Source organism: Chinchilla lanigera, unplaced genomic scaffold (assembly GCF_000276665.1).
Source record: "Chinchilla lanigera isolate Chin_1 unplaced genomic scaffold, ChiLan1.0 scaffold00107, whole genome shotgun sequence".
Classification (NCBI taxonomy): Eukaryota; Metazoa; Chordata; class Mammalia; order Rodentia; family Chinchillidae; genus Chinchilla; species Chinchilla lanigera.
Genome location: NW_004955508.1, coordinates 3352855 through 3373361, shown reverse-complemented (window position 1 = coordinate 3373361; position 20507 = coordinate 3352855). Strand labels below are relative to the sequence as shown.

The 20507-nt window shown below is 34.1% G+C and overlaps 1 protein-coding gene across 2 annotated transcripts in view; it reads right to left on the bottom strand.

Annotated features, from left to right (window-relative positions):
* The window catches only part of Atr (ATR serine/threonine kinase), a 103278-nt gene that overhangs the window by 66952 nt on the left and 15819 nt on the right, over positions 1 to 20507 (bottom strand). For both annotated transcript variants that reach the window (XM_005407741.2, XM_013506249.1), the window contains 15 exons: positions 18691 to 19568; positions 17714 to 17892; positions 16690 to 16881; positions 15408 to 15598; positions 14787 to 14939; positions 13089 to 13281; positions 12590 to 12852; positions 11521 to 11711; positions 11338 to 11438; positions 10937 to 11108; positions 10229 to 10399; positions 8515 to 8709; positions 6838 to 7023; positions 2893 to 2985; positions 1196 to 1326 (listed from right to left, as the gene is read on the bottom strand). In XM_005407741.2, the coding sequence (XP_005407798.1) occupies positions 1196 to 1326; positions 2893 to 2985; positions 6838 to 7023; positions 8515 to 8709; positions 10229 to 10399; positions 10937 to 11108; positions 11338 to 11438; positions 11521 to 11711; positions 12590 to 12852; positions 13089 to 13281; positions 14787 to 14939; positions 15408 to 15598; positions 16690 to 16881; positions 17714 to 17892; positions 18691 to 19568 (3289 nt within the window). The remainder of the gene's footprint in view (positions 1 to 1195; positions 1327 to 2892; positions 2986 to 6837; positions 7024 to 8514; positions 8710 to 10228; positions 10400 to 10936; positions 11109 to 11337; positions 11439 to 11520; positions 11712 to 12589; positions 12853 to 13088; positions 13282 to 14786; positions 14940 to 15407; positions 15599 to 16689; positions 16882 to 17713; positions 17893 to 18690; positions 19569 to 20507) is intronic.

Genomic DNA, 20507 nt, shown 5'->3' with positions numbered 1-20507 from the left:
TATCATATATAAATTGCTTTTCCTGTATGAACTGTTTCTAAATAAATCAATTTTTAGTGAGTTTTCTTTGGTTTATTTTAAGAATAATCTCACTTGTAAAGAAGTAATTTAGGGAATGGTCATTAATTAATAATAAAACCTTTAGACGAACTATTAGTGGAATTTTATAGTGGAGGGATTCACACTGATAATATCCAATCCTACTGACTAGTATCAGCAACACGAAAAGTGGACAGCCAGAGCGAATGCGGCTGACACTGGGAGACAACACAAGAACAAAGCCTCAACATGAAGGATTTTTTTTCATTTAAAAAAAACAAACCTCATCAAGTATCTGTATCCAACCTCCTAATTTATATGGAAATACTGGAAGGAAGGAAGAAAAAAAAACTGAAATCAGTAATCAGCCAAATTCTATGTGCCAAAATTTTAAGGGAATGAAAGAATACAGATGTATAAAAAGGGAATTAAAAGAATTCTTCTTATAAGAGATCCTTAAGCCAAAGACCAAATGTGTGTATACAGTATACCTTATTTAGACTTGGATTCAAATAAACCAACTTGCTTTGGGAAAAATACCTTTTGAGACAACTGGAAGAAATGTGAATATAGTCTGAGTTTTAGCTCATGTCAAGTATTCTCACTAATTCTGCAAAGTAAAATGGTTTATGATGGTTATTTTTAAATATCTTTATCCATTAGATATATTTGGATAATGATGTGAGTTGGGTATTTCCTTTAAAATACTCCACCTAGCCAAGTGTGTGGTCGCACACACCTGTAATCCCAGTACTTGGGAGGCTGAGGCAGGATTGATGCGAGTTCAAGACCAGCCTGGATACAAAGTGAGCTCAAGGCCAACCTGAACTGCATAGTGAGACCCTGTCTCAAAAAACAAACAAACAAACAAAATAAAATAAAATACTCCACCTAAAAGTTGGAGGGTGAATACATAAAATAAAATTAGCAATATCGGTGATTGCTGATGAGGTACAGAACATGGACATAGGGGTCCACTCATAATGCTTCTATTTCCCAATATTCCAGGAATATTTTTAAAGAAGTAAATATAATCCCTTGTCAACACAAATAGCCTTTCTACCATTTAATGGTTTGAACCTTATTTCCCCTCAAAGAGATAAGAATTCAAGTTAGTGCTATTAGGAAATATAAAAAACCTCAGGCAGCCATTTACCTGCAACATAATTCAGGAAAGTCATCCTTGAATCGAAGCCCAGTTCTCAGTGTCGTCATCATTTTCACCCTCACAGAACTGACATGTTTGGGGCCCATCAACGTCATCAAAGACATCAAACTATTCAAGGCCTGTAAAGTACATAATACTTTAAAACAAAGCTTATAAAGAAGTTGCCAGAAGCAGGTGAGCCCTAAGATCAAGTACTGTGTAACCAAATACCAGGGTACCATCTATTTGCAGATAATACAAAGAGTCTAGTAAGTGTGGGCCAGTTCAATTTATCAACTTATGTGGTAATTAAGAATTTGAAAAACACAAGCTGAATTCTGCTTTTTGTTACCCTTGAAAGTGATTTGGTATTTTGACCCATTGGTCCTCTAGAAGAGTAAATTTTCAAATTTATTAGGATATGATACATAATGTTTAATTTTCTTCGTATCTATCTCAAGCTGCTATTCAACACAAACATAAATTGAACTGAATTGAAATCATTTGATTTTTTTTCCTGAGATAGCGTCTTGCTATGTAGCTCAGGTTGTCCTTGAACTCACTTTGTAGCCCAAGCTGGCCTTGAACTTACAGTGATCCTCCTGCCTCAGCCTCCCAAGTGCTGGGATTACATATGTGTGCCACCATGCCCAGAGACTAAAATCATTGGAATTTAAGAGCACTGTAAAAATTTTGAAGTAAATGGAATGACTTACAGTGATTAACAGTTAAGAAAACTTCAAAATTTTGCTATGATAAATTGTGCTGCTATGAACATGGGTGCACATATATCACTGTAAATGCCCATCAACTGAGAAGTGAATAAAAAGAATGTGGTATTTCTATACAATGGAATATTAGTCAGTTATAATGAAAGATAATCTTGAGGCTTTTATAGGTAAATGGATGCAACTGGAGACCATACTCATAAGCGAAATAAATCACACCCGTATGTATAAACACTGTGTTGCCTCCCTAGTGTAAGAACCTGAAAAAGTAAATAAAATTGAAAGGTACAATAGATATTGTGCAGCCAGACATGGTGGCACACACCTGTAATCCCAGCACTTAGGAGGCTGAGGCAGGAGGACCGTTGTGAGTTGGAGACTAGCCTGGGCTACAAAGTGAGCTCAAGGCCAGCCTGAACTGCATAGTGAGACCCTGTCTCAAAAAGACAAAAAAAAAAAAAGATATTATGAAAGGGGAAGAAACTGCCTAATAGGGAAGAACAACTGGGATGAGGGAAAGAAGAAAAGAAAGAAAGAAGAAAGGCATGCAAACACATATACATACATACACACACATGATGGTAAGATAATTTTACTACTCTATTTCTCTTGGTTTATTGAAATGAACAGTTAATGTTTAATTGTTTGATCAGTCTTGCATACCTATATCTGGTAATCTGAGCAACTACTTTGAAGATAACAATAAGTAATACAACAACCATCGTTATTTCCTATCACCTTTTTTCCTATCATCATTTTTAGTTTTTGTGTTTTGTTTTTGTTCTTTTCTCTTTAAAATAAAAAAGGCATCAATTGAAAAAAAAGGAGAAAACTCGCAAAAGCTTAGGAAAGTATTCAATGATATATATTAAATATTTGATTAATTTTGTTCTTCTAGTGTTTGTAGATAGAAGCAGAAATCATATCTCCTGCATGTTCTACATGAATTCTATTCTAGCTCTTTGGAACTCAACTTACCATTTTCTTATCTTCAATGCCAACACTGGAGCTCAATAACTGCATGTTAAAAAAAGCCAAAATGCCCAACAACTTGGGTTGTAAATAGTCAGCCTAAGTAAGGGAAAACAAACAATAAAAAGATACTACGTAAGTTTTACATAGACCAAACTTCTAAAAATGACAATTCCATTATTTAATTAATATCATTTACATGTTACCCAACTAGAAAATAGGAAATAAATATGTATGAATTAAGTTTCTCCAAAAGTATGTATTTTCATATCGAGTATTTAAAGAAGTTAATGAAGCTGAATTATAGCCCTCAAGGTAAGACATGATAAAAACAATACAGCGCAATGAGAAAATTGTGAGCTTTTAAATGACAGACTGAGCTGGGGTAGGATATGTTCTACATCAGAATCCACACTGGAGTGAAGATGGAAAAAAACAATAGGAAAGACAACTGTCCTTATTTTATACCGTTTAGAGCTACGTTAAAAAAAAAAAAAAAAAAAAAAAGCACTAGATTAAAGAAAAGTCAAAACAATATCAAACAATGGTCTGACTTAGGGATCAATATCCTCTGAGGTAATAACGGTAACATGGTACAAATCCACTGGGATTAATAACTGCAGGCAAGCTGTCACTGACCATGCCACTTTAGGCCTCACAAAGTGAAGAGTTAATGCTTTGTTTTCTGTTCTTTTTCCTTTTTTTTCAGTAACGAAGATTGAACTCAGGGAATTGTTAATTCTTTCTTGATAAAAGGATCTAAAGGAGTGGGAATAAGCTTTAAATCGGCCAAATCTGGGTGGAAGTTCAATTTTGACATGAGGATTGAACCCAGGGCCACCTTACTGAGCTACAGATCTCACTAAATCACTAAGTTGCCCAAGGCTAGGTTCAAACTTGTCATCCTCCTGTCTTAGCCTTCCAGAATGCTGGGATTATAGGTGTGCACCATGTCATTCAACTCCAATTTTGTCCTTTATGAGTATGTAATCTTAGATAATCTTACTTAGCCCCTTTGAATTTCCAAAATGAGAACATGAAAGCACAGAAAGCACATAACTGCATACAGTTGCATTAGAGATTAAATAAGATAATGTGCTTTGCACATATATATTAAAATGAATTAATTTTAACTTTTTACTGTTTTATTATAAACTGTGATAAAGGGGGAATGAGTTGAAGGGAGAGGAGAGGAATGGGAAAAAAAGAAGATATACCATGTACAGGTACATGATCATGACCATGATCATGTATAGCTACAAGGTACCAATAAACTTAATTCAAAACAATAAAAAATAAACTATGAATGTGACTACTCTATATATAATAATTCCTTTTTTTTTTTTTTTGGTCTTTTTGAGACAGGGTCTCACTACGCAGTTCAGGCTGGCCTTGAGATCACTTTGTAGCCCAGACTGGCCTCGAACTCGCAATGATCCTCCTGCCTCAGCCTCCCCAGTGCCGAGATTACAGGTGTGCACGACCACGTCTGGCAATAATTTCTTTTTTAAAATCTTATATTCAGGCAGGAAAAATGGCAAGCAAAGAAACTAAGAATAAATAGCAATTGAAGTATTTTCCAAGTCTAGAAGAAAGTTGCATGGGTTGATGTCGAGACATCTAATTTGGGCATCTCCAGGCTATAGGCACTGCCAAGAAGAGAAGAACAGGAAGTTGTGTACAGAGGAGAGGAGCTCAATGTATACATGTCTCTCTAGATGTTGGGATAAACTTTTCTCTAGGCAAGCACAGAAAATCATGTTTTTCAAGCCCAAAATTACATTTTTGTTTTGTAAACTTCTGACTTAGATTGAGACTCAGCTTTGGCAAAATAGGCCACAGTTCACTAACTGAATAGCTCCCCACTGTGATTCTTAAATACAATGCTCATGAATACCTCCCAGGTTCTGAATAAATCAAGTAGGTAAATAATGGTACAGTTTGTAATTTCCGGAGATAGGGAAGACTGGGGCACAGAGAGGGAAAATAATGCTTCCTTCCTTCCTTTTTTGTGTTATAGGTTGAACCCAGAGCCTCGTGTATGGTAAACATGCACTCTACCACTGAGCACAGAGGACCATAAAGAACCCTAATGGATATGCCATGTTTCAATTTGTTTAGGTGTTTACAATGCAGGTGAGCAAACATGATCAAAATCATCTTGGATAGTCTCTATTTGCCATCCTTAGGGGCCGGGGATACAGCTCAGTATCACAAGCGCCTGCCTGGCACGTGCAAGGTCCTGAGTTGGATTCCCAACACAAAAAAAAAAAAAAAAAAAATTATTTGCCATCCTCTCTTATTATGCTCAGATCCCTTCTCTGCCCTCTTTTGTCCTGCTCTGTGCCTGAGGGGCTGGCTAAACTGTATCACTTAGAATGCCTACCCTTCGCATCCCACCGAATTCTGTCAACAGGATGCAACACCAACAGAAAAACAGAAAGTAGGAAGAGAGAATGTGATACGTATATTTCCTGCTCCTTCTTTGTTTTGAGGTCTTCTAGCAGGAGCTGTATCCCTCTACAGTAATGGGGGGGAGGCCCTATCTCATGGCTGTAACTCTCAAACAGGTGCTGGTGTCTTGATTTCCTTTTCTTTCCAGGACAATATTTAACTTACCTGCTGTTTACAGTCCCGGGGATCCTTCACATTCCTTGCTGCCTACCTTAGCCTTGCCCATGACAACAGAAATAGCCCCTTCATTAACTCATTTTCACTTCATTTGTGCGCATCCATCCATTTCCTCCCAAGATCTAACCTATATAAACTCAAAAGTTCCAAGCTCAAAGGAGGTCTAGACTGAAATTTCAATATGAAATTGTCAAAATATATAAAGTCCACCAAAAAAAATGTATACATCAGAAAAAAAGCGTTTATAAATAATTTAATACTAAATTCATTGAGACACTGTGAGATTAATACAAGTTACTTTGGCCTCTATAATTATAAGAGGTGCTCAAGTGGTGGCTATTAGCTTCCAGACATTTATTAGTATGGTGAACTGCTGAAGTGCATATACATTTCTTGGGCAGATTCTGTATAATGTATTAAAGGGTCAAAGGAGATCTCTTTAAAAAAAGACTGATGATAGGAAAAAAGAGCCAGTAGTAAGTCACTCTAACATTTTAGAGGAGAAAGTAGATAAAGGACAAAGCCAATAAAAAAGACCTAAAAAACATTGAGTCCACAGTGAAACAAAAAGAAAATCAAGCTAATGTGGAACACAAATGCCACATAGCAAAGGATGATGAACTGTGCTGAATACTAGTGAGAAGTTGAATAAGACGAGGACAAAGAAGTGACTACTAAACTTAACAGCACAGCCCCAACAAAGAAGAACTGCAGAACAGTGAGGACAAAGTCAAACTGTGATGGGTTCATTTAATGGGAAGTGAGAAAACAAGTATAGAAAACTCTCTGAAGATATTTTATTGGTAGCCCCTTGAGATTTTTTAAGGAACAAGGGGAATTAAAATGGAAAAAAAAGATTTATAATTTTTTAGATGAAAAGGGAAAATAGTCCTATGATTTCAGATACACACTGATAGTATAGGATGTTTAAAAAGGATAACATACCATCTAACTTCCCTTCAACCCAAAAATGGGTTAAACACTATGGTTAGAACTGATCAGTTTGCTTTGTCGAAGACGGGTCATGGGGATGTGTGTGATGACTACAAACTTAATATACAATTAAAAACTAAGGAAAAACACCATTTTTTACTCAGTGAAAAACAATTCTCAAAATCACTTGAAAAAATCCACATTTTCCAAAGCTAATGTTTTACTGTGACCATGCAACTTAAACATTTTTCAAAATAAAAATCCCAACTAAAGATTTAAAGAAATATCTAGCAGCTAGAAAATGAAAGAAAAAAAAGTTTCTTCAATTTAATAATTAGGTCACAAACAAGGAGAAAAATGATAAAATCCACCATGCAAGTTCCTTACCATCAGTTCGGGTGACGTGATATCTCTTGGGCCCTGATATGGATCATCACTAGACGCGAATGAGGCAAGTATTGACAAACCATTGAAAACTTGTTGATAATGTTCTCCAATGCGTAGTAGTAATTCATTATGCAATCCTTGGAAATCCTGTCTCAATAGGCTTCCCAGTTCAATTTCTGTTTCATTCTAACCCAAAGACATTTTAAAAAAAGAATATGCATTTCTTTTTCCTTCCTATTAACAACTTGAAAATAAATATGTTGATTTTTAACATGCCATTAATAAATCAGGAGCTTTAGAATAGGTTGCAGAATTTACTAATAATATTAAGGAAAGACACTGAAATAGGATTCTAATTTGTTCTCTCCTAGGTCTACCATGGGTTATATGTAACAGAAGTGATCAGACTTTATCTTGAAATAAAATTTAAAAGGCAAGTCCTAGTCTTGTCTAAGGTTTTAATCCATCATCAACTCCATATTTATAGACACCCAAACTCTTGAGAGGAAATAGGGTAGTGTCTAAGGTGAGTTTTTCTGGTCAGATTGCTTAAATTCTACTTCTTTCACTTAATAGTTAAGTTGGTACTTGGACAAGTCACCTATTCTAACCTCTCTTTAGTTTCTTCATCTATAAAACAAATAGTAATAGAGGCTAAGTATCCCTAATCCAAAATTTCAACACATTTTGAGAGCTGACCTAACATGATCAAGTTATCTCATTACTCTCAAGACATCTCATTATGTATATATAAATATTCCAAAATCTGAAAAAGTCGGAAATCTGGTCCAAAGCTTTATGGATAAGAGATATTCAATCTTATCTCACTAAGTAACTGCAAGGATTAAGTGATGTAATTCATACGGTTACACAGATACAGAAGTTTTTGATATACAGTATATACCTTATAAACATTTATTCTTATCATTCTACCTCCACAATACACAGATTTACTTTCTCAAGATAAACAATACAATACAATCAGTATTTAATAACTCTCATGTAGAAAGAGATCTGCAGGGGCTGAGGATTTAGCTCAGCGGCACAGTGCCTGCCTGGCAAGCACGACGTCATGAGTTCAATTCCTGGTACCGGGAAAAAACCAAAAAACCAAAAATCAAAAACCAAAAAAACAAAAAAAAAAGAGATCTGATCTGCTATTGGCATATTATGAAAAGTAAACTAAATTAACATAAAAGAAAAAAATAAAGTTATACGTGTATTTCTCAAAGGTTTCTCTGTTCCCCCATAGTCTCATATTCACTTTGGTAATAAGACATTTTAAATTTCAAAAGTAGCAAGAAACTAGGCCAAATTGTAATCAGAGCACTAAATACTAAACACAGACATGTTATAGTTGAAGGTGGCTGTCTCTTTCTATAGATATATTTACTTGTGTAGCATCAGTAAGTTTATAACTCAATCAAAAATGCTAAAATGAAATTAGCTAAGAACCTCATCCATGAAAAGATGACTGTTCTATCCCACTATGGTGAAATGATCAAAGAAATATAAAAAGAAGAATTCTGCTTCATATGCTCCCAGGACAAAAATTAATTAACATAACATTTAAACTTATATTCTAGGATAGGTTATAAATTATTTTCCTTTCTGTTAGAATACTAGCTTTCCCACAATGCTAATTTAAACAAACAAAACAAACAAATATTCAATTACCTTCAGATAATGAAGGGCACGTTCTAATTCATCTTTGGAACAGGAACAAACCAAATGAGAAAAAATGTATTTGAAGTTATTTATTAAGATCTCTCTACGACTGACATTTAATTGTTTTCCTAAAGTTCGAATAAGCGCAGAAGCTGCAGGGCTTGCTTTGGCGGCGAGGTCAGGCAATAGAACCTGTAATGTCCTCTGAAAAAGAACACAGTAACTACTGAAAAATGCACGTCTGTGTGATAAAATACTCACATAAGCTATGCACAAAAATATTCTTTTTTTTTTTGTCTTTTTGAGACAGGGTCTTACTATGTAGTTCAGGTTGGCCTTGAACTCACAGTGTTCTCGTTGAGGCCAGTCTGGGCTACAAAATGAGTTGAATCCCAGCCTGAACTACACAGTGAAACCAGTATCAAAGACGAAAGAGAAAGAAAATAATTTCTCAAGCATATATATTATATATATGCATAGTTTAAGGTAAAAGTCCTAAATTTGATGGATTCTTTAACTGGTCTTTAGAGAGTAAGCAGGAAGAATCATAAACGCAAATTTAAAGTAGTTAATGCTGCGATATGAAAGAAAACCTTTTAACACATCTAACATCCAAATATTGTAACAACTCTATTTTCATTTTGGTTCATTTCCCTTGAGATCTTGTTCATAAAATATATATAAAATCCAAAGATAAAATGGTTGGCCTTTAATTTATTCATTCTACATACACCTTATGAACACTTACTACAAGTCAGTCACTGCCATAAGCACTGGAGATATAATAATGAAAAAGACCCAGGCTGGCTTCAGAAACACACCTTACTAGTGTTATGCCTTTCAATTTAATATGGAAAGTTTTTACAAAGTCCTAATTATTTCATTAAAATGGTTAGATAATAGTTTATGACCTAAAATTAGACATTTAGTTTCTTTTCAGGGTTTTGTTTTTGCTTTGTTACTTGGATAACACTGCAATAAATATCTGTGCCTTTGGATTCCCAGAGTGAAATGAATTAATAAAAGATATGAATACTTTTGTGAGGAAAAAAAAAAAAAAGAATGCTTTTGTGATCCTTAACACATAATCTTTGTTTCAAAGACATGGTAAAGAAAATAACCTCCTCCATCATCTTTTAAAGCTCAGCTTCAATGAATTTCAGACTTCCTAAACCATTCCATACTACAAAGTCAGTAATTTGTATTCAAATCAGATCCCCTATTCCACTAATTATGTATTTATTACTCTAGCTCCTTAAATAATATTAGTCTGAACTACCAATGGACCCAATCACAGTACTAATGGCATAAAAACTCAGTTTACTGAATTAATTTCTGTATAGAATAATTAAAAATCAGCATCAACTTAATTTTTATAATATAAATAATCTTATGCTAAAATTTAAAAATGTATAACCAGGCGTAGTGGTACATGCCTGTGATAGCAGCACTCAGGAAGCTGAGGCAGGAAGATCACTGTGAGTTCAAGGCCAGCCTAGGCTACAAACTGAGTCCAAGGCCACCCTGAATTGCATAGTGAAACACTGTCTCAAAATGACCAAAAAAACCCCCTACAATTAAAAATAATTTTTAATGTATATTTGGAAACTAGGGATCCACATGCTCCTTAATGTCAGATTTTCTTAAAAACAAAAACTTAAATGAAATGAATAAAATATCAAATTGAAAACTTCAATTAATTCAAGTGTATATTACAACTTACAGTAAGGAAACGGTTGAGGTCAGGAAAGTCAAAAACGTTGGCAATTTCAGACAAGGTATTTAAAGTCATTTCTCTCTGGTGAGCGAGGTCTTGTTTCCGCATCTCAGCGTTCTGGTAAGGAATACCTGGAAGCGCTGTCATCTGACTGGAATGGAGGGATTCTACCAAAAACTACAGCAGAAACGATTTTGTTAGTTTTCATACAAGGAAAAAGTTTTAATAATTTTTAAGCCATCATAAAAAGACAATACCAAATTTCATGCTAAGGATTATACCACAAATACAGGATAAAACCAGTACTTTACCAAAGTTTAATCTTTTAGCCATTAATTGAGCATACCTTTCTGGAAACAAAGTGCTAAATCCGTAAGTCAGGTTGTAAAAACTTACTATCACTAAAAAGGTTGAAAAATGGTATCTCCCTAAAGATTAATAATAATGTAGTAATTCTATTAATGATTAAATGATTTTCCCCTTTTACTTATATGTATTCGGACCAAAATGCTAAAATATAAAATGCAAGATTTCATTGTCTTAAATAAATTAAATATGTCATTTAAAAAATAATATTTTAAAGCAGGCAAAAGTATATGTTCTCTTTTTTTGAAATGGGGTCTCACTCTGCTGCACTGGCTCAAATTCCTGTAATCAAGCAATTCAACCTTAGCCTCCTGAGCCACTGTAATAAAGGTGAAAACTGACACTCACCTGACAGATAGGTTTCTTATACTGACTGAAAAAGTTTTGTAGTTTAACACTTTTAGCTGCAGCCAGTGCTCTAATTTCTGTGTATGCTGCTCCAGAGACAGATGCTGATTTGGATAATAAACAATGCAATAGATGCAACAGAGCAAAAGGCACCAAATCTCCTTTTGCTGCCCTAAAATTAAAAAACAAACACACACACACATATACATAACCAATATCTCAGAAACCAATGGAAATCTACAAATAAAATATATACCAAATTCCATGTTTTTTCCTAATTTATCAGATATCTCTTATCACCATTTGGGAGCTATATCCCCAGCTGGCACTATTTCTAATAGGCAAATTTTAAAAAAATGACTACAATAAATAAGAAAGAATATAAAAACTGCCAAATATACCTTCCAATGTCACCTGTTGTAAGAATCAAGGTATCCTTCAACTCATTATTTCTTGATATTTGGGCATTTGTGTATGCTTCCTTCATTCTTAAGACAAAAAGCTAGAATAATAAAATTAACTGGTTAAAAATTTTTAGAGCTAGATTTATGAAAATCCAAATGTTCAAAATAAAAATTATCAACCTCTTTTATAAATCCATCTTCAGAATCCAAGGATTCCAAAATATGCTTGATATTTCCACTAAAAGCCACTCTAACATCCTTGTCTGGATCTTCCATTAAGTTTAATATAGTTCCAAGAACTGCTTTTACATCTGTTTCATCTCCTCTGAAATCAAGATGCTTACAAAGATGATGCAGATTGTCTATGAAAGCTAAAGAGAGAGAGTTTATATTGTCAAATTTGACACATCAAACATCCAAGCTGTAGGGTAAAAACGTGTCAATAAGTAACATGCCACGAATAAGTCTCAGTTCCCTCATGTGGCAATATTTAATATTTAAACATGCTTTATATTTAATAACATCACAAATGATTTAAATCTAAAATAAATTCCAGAATTTTTAAGTTATAATATAACTAGTTCTTTTCAGATTTTGTAGAACATTGTATATACCAACGTAGATTTAAACACACGTTTTACTAATTCAAAAAACGTTGAACTCAGGGAATCTTAGCCTTACTGTTCATATTACAGGATTGACAGGGCCCTAGATACCACCTACAATCTACTGCTTTGAAAATATGAGCATAATTTGCAACATTCTACCAAAACAAATTGATCTGCCAAGTATTTCTGTGAATATCATCCTTCCAATAAACTCGTATTCCATTACCATTACAAAATGGCCAAAAAGACACAATCTACAGTCCTCAGTTGGACAAGGTAATTTAACTATTTGAAGTTCTGAAGGTCCAAAGAGGTGACAGGATATATTAAGAAAGTATATGGTATTACTAAAGAGGACACAGAATACTGAGCCTGACAATACTAAACCAACCATGAGGTATGCCCCATTAGGCTATCAAATCACAACAGCATTTTGAAAATCCAAAAACCACTTTTCTTATAGTTTTGTGATACATTCTAATACCAGTCATTCCATTTACAAATAATCATTACTAAGCATTCAATCTATCAACCATTTAAATTGCTATAATTATTTAAGGCTTCAGGCTAATTTCACCACTGATTTGATAAATGGCTCTTCAATCAGTTTTTGAAATATTAACTAAATCACAGTCACTCACCAAGTTTTACTGGACTAGATATCTTTTTTTTCAGTAGGAAAAGAAACTGCTTACAAATGGAAGCTTTTAATTGAGAAGATGCACATCTGTGTTGAGAAATGGCTTTTATGGTCTTACAGAAGAGGTCTACATGTCCATCTTCAGAGAAAGGTTCTCTTAAAGAGCTTGTCAAATAAAACATGCCGTCAAGAGTACAGACAAGTTGACCAAGAATAGAAGCAAATTCTTTCTTGACAATGTCAGAATCATCTTTGACTTTATCGCTGAAGGGAAAAAAAGAAAAAGCACTAATTCTTCCCTAAATTTTTGTCTTAGACTTGCTTCATTTAGGACAAAGCTACTATAAAGACAAAGCTCAGAAGGAAAAAAAAACATTTAATTCCAAAACTAAAAGCATTACTTGCTCTGTACATTTAGAAATAAACATAATTTTACAAATACAGCCAGAGAATTATCTTTCTAATTAAGTGATATATTCAAATTAAAATTGTATACATACATAAGGATCTTGGGAACTCTGTTACAAGAATGTTCCTGCTGCAATAAGATAAAAAATCCATTAACACAACTAGCCCGTATTACTTCACTAGAGCTCTGCAGGGCCCAGTTGTAAACTGCTGTTCTCCATTCAAGGAATATTCTTCTTGGAAACAGAGTCAGAAGAAACACACATCGTGACTGTGCCTGTGGTGCTGAAGACATTAAATCTATTAGTAAGATTTGTAGTAGTGCTAATTGTTTTTGTTTGTTTGTTTTTGTTTTTTGTTTTTCTCCGGTACCGGGAACCGAACTCACGACCTTGCGCTTGCCAGGCAGGCGCTTTGCCGCTGAGCTAAATCCCCAGCCCCCAGTAGTGCTAATTTTTATACACACATGCATATACACACACATATTTATACATATTGTATGTATGGATGTTGTGAAATCAAGTAACATTTGAAGTGCATATAATATCTAACTTAATTTAAAGCTCCTTTTTGGAAAATATAGCAGGTACACTGAAAAAGGTCTGAGCATAACCTTACTAAGTCATCAGGGAAATACAAATTGAAAAATCACATTCGTCAGACAGCAAACAGTCTTAAAATAGTTACCTTCATGAAATTTTCTTCTTTGTTCTAGATAACAAAAACTTAAAGTCCTACTAAGTCAAGTATCATCAGTGACAATCTAGAATAATAGCGATGCACATCTTATGCTAACAGGAGTTCAAGCAGCAGAACAGAGATGAGGATGTGCAAATCCTACAACCTAATAATCCCACACCTAGGCTGTTATCTTAAAATAGTGCTTCTCCAACTTTAATATGCACATAAATTTCTTGATATTAAAATGCAGATTCTGAATCAGTAGGTCTTGTTGTATCATAATACTGTCTATTTTTGGAGCTGGGGATTTAGCTCAGCGGCAGTGCCTGCCTGGCAAGTGCAAGGTCATGAGTTCGATTCCCAGTACTGGAAAAAAACAAAAACAAACAAAGAAACAAAAACAAAAACAAAAAACACTATTTTTAACAATTATAATTTTACTTGTGATTCTGAACAACCGGAAACAATTTGATTGTCCATCAACACAAGAAACAACAGGTGTCTATCTATATCATCGACTACTATTCAAAAGTTTAAATAAAGTATCAGAATTATAAGCATCACCATAGATAAGTCCCATGAAGATAATGTTGACCAATAAAGGTGTAAAAAGAAAGACAATTGTATGTATTATTTAAGGATAAAATACACATATGTTAAAAGTAATAAAGCAGTCATCAGAATAGTAAATGCCAAATTCAGAATGATAGTTATCTCTGGGGAAAGAATGAAGGAAATCAAATTGAGAAGGGACGATCAATGGACATCTGTTATTTCTCTGACACTGTTATTTCTTACAGTGGGTTTGTGTAAGAGTGGTTGGTGTATTATTATTGTACATTTTCTTTTTGTACTTTGCAAATATTTCCATAAGTTTCTAAAATGAGGATAAAGATATATAAGAATATATTTCACAATTTTTACAGAAAGGAAATGGGATAGATGGGGGCAGGCTTTGATTTGTTACTTTTTATATATCCAACTCCTTTCTGAATTACAGTACTAGGAGTATACCACCTCTAAATTAATGAAAAAATATGTTAGAAACGCTATACAGAGATGAGTCAAAACAAAACAAATACATAAAACACAATTGTGGGACTACTTACAGTAGCTATCTGAGGTCTTCTGGCTTAATGTTAAAAGATTAGTGGCAAATGTGGTCAGTTTTAAAGAGTCATCATCAGAATGGGAATAAATCCATGGAAGTGAGAGCATTCCACACAAATCTTCCAGAATATGATTTTCAAATGAACTTTTTACTAAAGAAATATATAACAGGACATCAATTATACCTTTCCTTAATCACATCTAACTTTTGTCTTTTTCAATAAAAACACAGACACCCAAAACATCAACTTGTAATACACATTCAAAAAACAGGATTCTTAATGTAAAGGGTCACAAATGATTCCCTTTCTCCTTCCCCGTTTTTGTGGTGCTGGGGACTGACTTCAGGGCCTTGCATATGCTAAGCACAATACCACTGGGCTACACTTCTAGGCCCATGAATGATGTTCTGAGGTCTATGAAGCCAAATAAATGACTAAAGACTAATAAATCAAAATATTACACATATAAATTTGAAACTTGGAAATTACTGAAAAATTGAATTAACTGGGAAAGAAATACTTCTTGGTATCCTAAATGATTGTGCATGTAGGCTTTAGGCAAAAAAGTATCTCTGCAATGATTAAGGTTACTCTGATCTACTGTTTATTTGTACTTACCTTGCATATAAATCAAAGCATCATAAATCTTCATCACATTATCAATGACTGCCTCCAATTCAGGTTTCTGAACAGATTCTAACAAATTCCTACAGCTCTTAAGCACTTTTGTATAAAAATTCAAAGACATCCAAGTTATCACCACTGAAGGTTTCTTCTTAGATGTGTATTGACAATCCTTGAAATCATGGCTATAGGAAGTACATTTTTAAAAAAAGACATTAGAATTAAGATGAATTTTATTACAGTCAAACATAATCTTATTGTAAAACCTAAGGAAACTGATTACAAAACTCACTCACAGGACCAGGGATATGGTTCAGTGGTTGAGCACTTAAAACACTTGCCTAGAGCATGTAAGGCCCTGGATTTGATCCCCAGCACCATCTAAATAAACAACGACAACAAAAACCTAACCTATAAGCTTAAACCAATTTATATAAACATGCAAGTCAATTAAAAGCATTCTTATTTTAGATTTAATCTCTTTATGCTGGCTTAAATCACTTAATGATCTGGGAATTTAAATTAACCCAGGATCCTTAAATGTGGCTTCACCAAAGCTAAAAATGACAGAAGGTATGTGTATGTAATTATTAACTGACTTGTAAACCCTTTCTTCATAATAGAGCAAGAGTAGACTTCAGTCTAATTTATTCTTTCATGTTATCTCAAATTTCAAATTTGATGGAACTGAAACTAATACACTTTCTCTAAAATCTCTTTTACAACTCTGTACTGGCTAGTTAACAGTGAGTCAGAAAATACACAATGAGTGTTACAAAATTAAGAAGGAATGCTGGTCTAAAACACGGCACTAAAATTAAACCTTCAAAGAGAAATCACATTTTGGCACTTCTAATAGAAAATTTATCTTAAGAATACTAAACTGAAAATCTAACAAGTTCTAAACTCCTATTTTTATTATCACAGGGAGAAATGTCAAAAGAACACTGACTTTTCAGTTATACGTATGTTCCCATACTTCCTAATTTTGTATTCTAGGAAAGTCAGTTTAGGCTTTAGACGAAAAAGAGCCTTGGGAGGCTTAATTTCTAATCTGTAAAATGGGCACAACTGTATTTACCTCTAGGATTGTTGTAAAGATTAAATAGGATGTGTACACTGCCTAGCATAGTGCCCAGCAGTAGGCATTAAGCAGAAAATTATAAAGTATGTGTTTTACGGTTCCAAGAACCAAGCGAATAATGAGGTCTACTAAAACAACAAACCCAAATGCACTACAGGAAACCCACCCAGAAAATGTAAGAACTTATTTTACCAGTCCAGTTTTTCATGAGAACAGTGAACAGTACACAAAGCAGTCAGTTGTAATATAACAGCAATTCCTTCTAATGTCTCAATTACAGGTTTCTTTAGATTGCTAGATTCAAGGGAAATCTGAAGGGATTCAGCTTTCTGTCTCAGGGCACTCCATATTATATTCTTCTTGCTCATGTCCACGTTTATAATTCTATGATAAATTACAACCACAGTACAAACATATTAACATTCAGATTCAGTTCAAACATGAAACACATGACTAAGGGTACAGCTCAGGGGTAGAGTGTGCGCTTAACATGCGCAAGGCCCTGAGTTCAATCCCCAACACCAGAAACAAAAACAAACTAAACAAGCACAATCCCAAACATATTGAAGAAAGAAAAATGCCAAGTAATATAAATTTCTATCTACAATAGGATAGATTTAAACAAGTAAAATAATGTTCAGGCTGGCTAAATATGGCAATTCTTTGGCTACATTAAAAAAACATTACTTACTGACAATGGAAAAACTACTGATGGATCCACAGTCTCAGATTTTTTTTTTCTTTTTTTGCTGGGGAGGGGTTACCAGGAATCAAACTCAGGACCTCATGCTTGCCAAGCAGGTGCTGAGCTATATTCCCGGCCCCCTACTTTTCATATATTAAAAAGCTAAATAAAACAGGCATGTAAAAAAAATTCAAAGTAACTGTATTCAGCCATGAAATGTTTCATACTAAACAACCAGTGAAATATTTTAAGCTTTCCTTTAACTATATTACATTTCATATGTGTTCGTTTAAATCAAAGTACTTAAATTAATTAATTAATTAATTAATTGTCTTTTTGAGACAGGCTCTCGCTTGCTATGCAGTTCAGGCTGGCCCTGAGCTCACTTTTGTGCCTCAAACTTGCAATGATCCTCTTGTCTCCTGAGTGCTGGGATTACGGGCATGCGCCACCCCACCCGGCGCCTAAAATTGATTTATAAAAGTGAGTAAAATTTTATTAAACAGCTAAATAAAAACAATGAAGTCATACTCTTCAGACTGTTTTGACGCTCTCTTGGAAGAGTTTAGCGAGGAGCTGAGTCTCCGTCTTTTGGGGGATATTCCATCACTGTTACTGCTGAGGTTTTCCTGCTGAGTATGGCAGTGGAGCTCCTCAATGATTTCCATACTTTCCATTTTCAATGCTGCATAAAGTGGGCCCAACAGGTACTAAGAAAACAAAAATAATTTCAAAAACTAACTCTTAGAAAATACGTCTACACAATTTATAGGCAATTAGAAATCACTGGGAGGTATGTTTTCTAGTAAGATAAACTGTTTCCAAGGTTTCATAAGGCAAATAAAACATTCAAGTTAATCTATATTATTCCATAGTCTATACACTAAGGATGGTTCTATGGTCACAAAAAGCTGAAGACAAATGCTTCTCTCTCTATTTTATTTTCTCTCTATTAACATGTTAGAAAGAAAAAAATCTATAAAGGAATTACTAATTTTTCCTACACTATAAATCTAGCAAGATTTAGAGACATTAAACTAAAATGCTAATCAAATAAATACACATCTGTACATTTTATTATATCACCTGTCTCCCACAAACTAAACAGGAAGAAGGGCAGAATTTGGCATGACTAAATTATTCACAGCATTCCTAAAGTGACTGATTATAACCTATCAAAGATAAAACCTATATGAGGAATCAAAGCTCCTATAAAGTTGATAATTAGTCCCCTTTCAATTAAGAATATAACAAACACACTTATACTTCACAAATTGTATTTTAAAATATCTACTCAACTGGCAGTTCACTAAAACCTAAATAAACAAATACTCTGGAATCAAAATAAAAAATCCCTAGGAGGAGCCATACTAGACTGTGAAAATCATATCCTCAAAACACATTAGTAGTAAAGATACTCTATTTTCTCATTATTACACCTTCACATATATGCATAAATTTAAGTGAAGAACATATATACTTAACAAACAATCTTAAAAATTACTTACCTCTACATTTGCTTGAACTCCAAGAACATCTACAATAGCTCTACAAATATTTCTCACATAGACCTTCCTGACTTGTAAGGCAGATTCATACTCAGCTGGCACAAATTTAAGGAAATACTGCAGTAAATGACACAACGCTGCTTTTAGCAAATCAGACTTGAGCTGCAGAAGCACACCATCTTCAAACATGACACAGAGTTTTTCCAGCAGCATATTTAAATAGACAGGTTCAATATTTTTATAAGCTTCTGTTTCAAAGGGGAATATTGTCTTTATTAGCTTTGATAATGGTGCTTCATATAATTTCAACTGGTCAGTGTCCATTTCTACGAGGTGCTTTAATAATTCTAGAAAAGAGCTGAAGAACGTGCTGGCTGGTTGTGCTGGTAGTCCTCCAAGCTCAAAGAGTTCAGTTAAAAGGCTCATTGCTAAGGATTTAGTTTTTGGATTACCATATTCTAGGAGAACACAACCTATCCTCCAAAGTATGAGTTCTTGCCTTCTAAAAAACACAGTTGTAATAATGCGACTAAGAACCATTAACAAGGTGACTTCAACAAATTCTAAATTTTGCATGCTCATGAGCTGCAAAGGAGCTGGCTGTAGATATCCCATGTGTTTATCTAAGTGGCTTAAAAATCGGTTAATGACCACTGGCCATTCCATAGTCTCTCCCATTGCATTTCTTCTGTGGAGGTAAATGAAGTCTTCAAAAAGATGTAATAATTCCTTTGTGAATACCCCAAAAATAGCAGGACTCTTGCTTTTAAAAAGAAATAATAATGAGCAGATAACTTCAGAGATTTTCCTATGCAACACATAACAGGATGGAGTTGCTGCAATCCGTAAAAGTCTTGTTATGATCCAATTGCTGAATTCTTTGAAACAAACAAAGATATTCAATAAACAGATATATCAGAAGTATTAATTTGCCAAGTGCTTGATGACTGAATTTCAACATATAATCTTCATTAACAAAACAGTCTACACTCCTTACACAATAGAAACATATTATAGTAGTTTAGAATATCAACACTGAATCAGACAGACAAGGTCCAAGCCTGTACTTACTAACTGCTTGACTTGTGCATTTCTCTGCATCTAAGAAAGTAGAATAATCTACATTACGGGTTGCGATGAGGATCAAATAAGATAATGTATGTGAACCACTCAGAGTAGCTCCCAATGTGTAAGAAATGTTCCACACATGGTAGCTAGTATTACCCCTATTGAGTGGCAGCAGGGCTGAGGGTGTACTTTAGCAGTAGGGCTTTTGCTAACACATGCATAGCCCTAAGCTTAGTCCCTAACACAAGAAAAAAAAATTAATGAGTGGTGACTCTATTCTAGGTGTATAACAATAAATCATAGTTGTCTTTCTAAACCATATAGTTTCTTGAGCTTTTTGATAATTAAGAAACATATTTTATATCACATACATATAAATATTTTCCTTAAATAGATGAAACAAAACTCATAACTTTTAACAGTAGTTACTCTTATTACATGTAATGTACTATGATATTTTCTAGTCTGTTTCATCTTGTTTTAATGCTAGTGCAAAAACATACACGTAGGCTGATGGAACAGAACAGAGGACACCAAAACACTCTCAGGCACATTTAGCCATCTGTTTTTTTGACAAAGGGGCCAAAACATGGTGGAGATAAGATAGTTCCTTTAATAAATGGTGCTGAGAAAACTGGCTATCCACATGCAGAATACTGAATCTGTACCTCTATAGAGTATTGAAACTATATCTCTAGGTACTAAAATAAAATCAAAATGGATCAAAGATCTAAATATTAAATCAGAAC